Raw genomic sequence first — 2,127 nt, forward strand, 5'->3', positions numbered from 1 at the left:
CTCGTCTGCAGAGGACAGGAAGTGTTGGCCAGTGCGACGAGGCACATCGCTGCCGTCGGCAGCTCTCTCAGTTAACGTCTCTGTCCCCGAGAGGCTTGCTCTTGCTCTGGGAAATGCAGATGCAGATGCTGAAGACACTTCTTGGTGGTAGCTCAAGCCTCCCTGGGTAGCACCGGTGGCCAAGTGACTGTGTCCGCTCATGGCCTCGCTCTCCATCCCCTGCAGGCAGGGCTTGGCCTCCTCTGCCTCCAAAAGCTGGCGCAGGCTGTCCGCTAGCTCTGGGTAGTCTGTCTCCACCTCTGCGCAGTCCCAGCTGCCATTGCCCTCGGCCTTCCCGCTCAGCGAGCCTTCAGAAAGTGACTTCCCCACATCCACAGCCATCGGGATACCACTTCTGCACCAAGACGACGTCGAGCCTTGGGCTCTCTGAAACACACAACACACAGTAGTGGCAACTCGCCATCCCCCCTCGTCTAAATAGGAGAATAAGGAGGAGCTTAAACATGTGCTGGGTCAGACCCCAAAAACCATACAGTTGCATCTTGGTGCGTCAGGTGGGACAGAGGAAAGAGCAAACCTTCACAGCTCAGCAGTGTTTCGAGGACATGGCACACAGGGCAAATCTAACTGAAGCTCTGGCTGCCCCGAGAACAAACCTGTGCTTCACACCTCGCCAGCACGGTGCAACAGTCTTTAATTGGGATTACGCAGAATTAACGACCGATTCCACAAACAGTTTGTGCACCACACGGTTCCGGGGCCCAAAGCAGACATCAGTAACTAGGCCATAGAGCACATCTGGGTGTGGCTGAGCCCTGAGGGCTGTTGGGGTGGAAAGTTGAGGGCTTCGTAAGAGACAAACCCAACACCTCGAAATGGAAGCCACCCAGAAGGAGAAGTATAAAAAAATACTAGAGAGGGCGGTAGGAGGCTGTAAAACCCAAACCTGGCACGTAGCTCTGCACCTTCTGCCTCAGTTCATGAATTTAACTCTTTGTGAAATTAATTAACGGAAATAATCATGACACAAGCGCGTTGTACAGCCAAGCCCAGTGCCTCTCGCTGCAAATCCTTCTAACACAACATACTGTTCTCGAAGCCCGACTCCCGGGTGCTCCACGTATGGAGATGCTCCACCGCCCCCCTCTCGCTGCCTGTGCTGGGCTCCAGCGAGGAGCCGCAGCAGGACAAGGGATGAGCCAACCCAAGGAGACCCAACAGAGCCCAGGGAAATCTTGCTGGAAGACACAGTACATGGAAGTGGGACACACATCGATACTCACGCCCTCCATCAGCTCTTCTGCCATGATCTCATCTTACGACCCACCCCTCTGGTGACAGGGCACAGAGGCTTTTCCACACAAACAAAGAGTGGTGGGGCGATGCAGTGGGTCTCCGGGGGAGCTCAAATCCACAGCACAACCCGCGGCAGGCCCCACAGCTGCCTCTACGCTCCCTGAGCAGCTGGGCAGCTATATTCGGCACGGCAGCAGCTGCGGAGAGGGCGAGTAAAGCCCGAGCTCTCCCAGCCCTCCTCACCAGCCATGTCCCCCTGCCCACACCTGGGCTCGCCCACTCCATCGCTGAAGTCACTACCAAAGAGAACCCCACGCACCCCATGTTATCCTAAAACCGATGGTATTTCTCTCTTTTCCGCTGGCCCAGGCTGCATATCCTGTTTGGAAAGGCGTAGTCATCGCAGACAGCGCACTGACAGACCTGCCCCTGCTACACTCCCTGCGTGACACACAGCTCTGCGTTATGTACGTTAAAAACAGAAATGCCCCGACGACCAGGCCTGTTGCTGGGTAGTGATTTTAGAAAAATATCTAAAAGAACAAAAACCTTCACGAGGCATCAAAGCAGACCTCGAATATTTAACTTGAACAGGCGGTAATTAATGATCCGCTTCGGTGCCTCTTTTAAGAAGATGCCATGTTAAATTCAAAGTGATGTTGAACATCGTTACCTCCATCAGATTTAGCAGCTTCAACTATCTCCAGAGCCTTTGTTGGTCTTTCGGATGCAGCATGCAATGACCCACATCTCTGTGACACCACCCCACTTTAAAAAAAGAGCGGTGGCTGCTTCATGGGTCCACTGACTCTCCAGAAGCTAATGGGAAGC

General features: G+C 54.1%; 1 protein-coding gene across 1 annotated transcript in view; it reads right to left on the reverse strand.

Moving 5' to 3' along the window:
* CEP68 (centrosomal protein 68kDa) overlaps positions 1-381 on the reverse strand; it is an 8,367-nt gene extending 7,986 nt beyond the window's left edge. The window contains exon 1 of the mRNA XM_010137011.1: positions 5-381. Coding sequence (XP_010135313.1) covers positions 5-381 — 377 coding nt within the window. The remainder of the gene's footprint in view (positions 1-4) is intronic.
* Between the last annotated feature and the right edge of the window lie 1,746 nt (positions 382-2,127).

The sequence above is a fragment of the Buceros rhinoceros genome, unplaced genomic scaffold, assembly GCF_000710305.1.
Source record: "Buceros rhinoceros silvestris isolate BGI_N320 unplaced genomic scaffold, ASM71030v1 scaffold42155, whole genome shotgun sequence".
In the NCBI taxonomy this organism is placed as follows: domain Eukaryota; kingdom Metazoa; phylum Chordata; class Aves; order Bucerotiformes; family Bucerotidae; genus Buceros; species Buceros rhinoceros.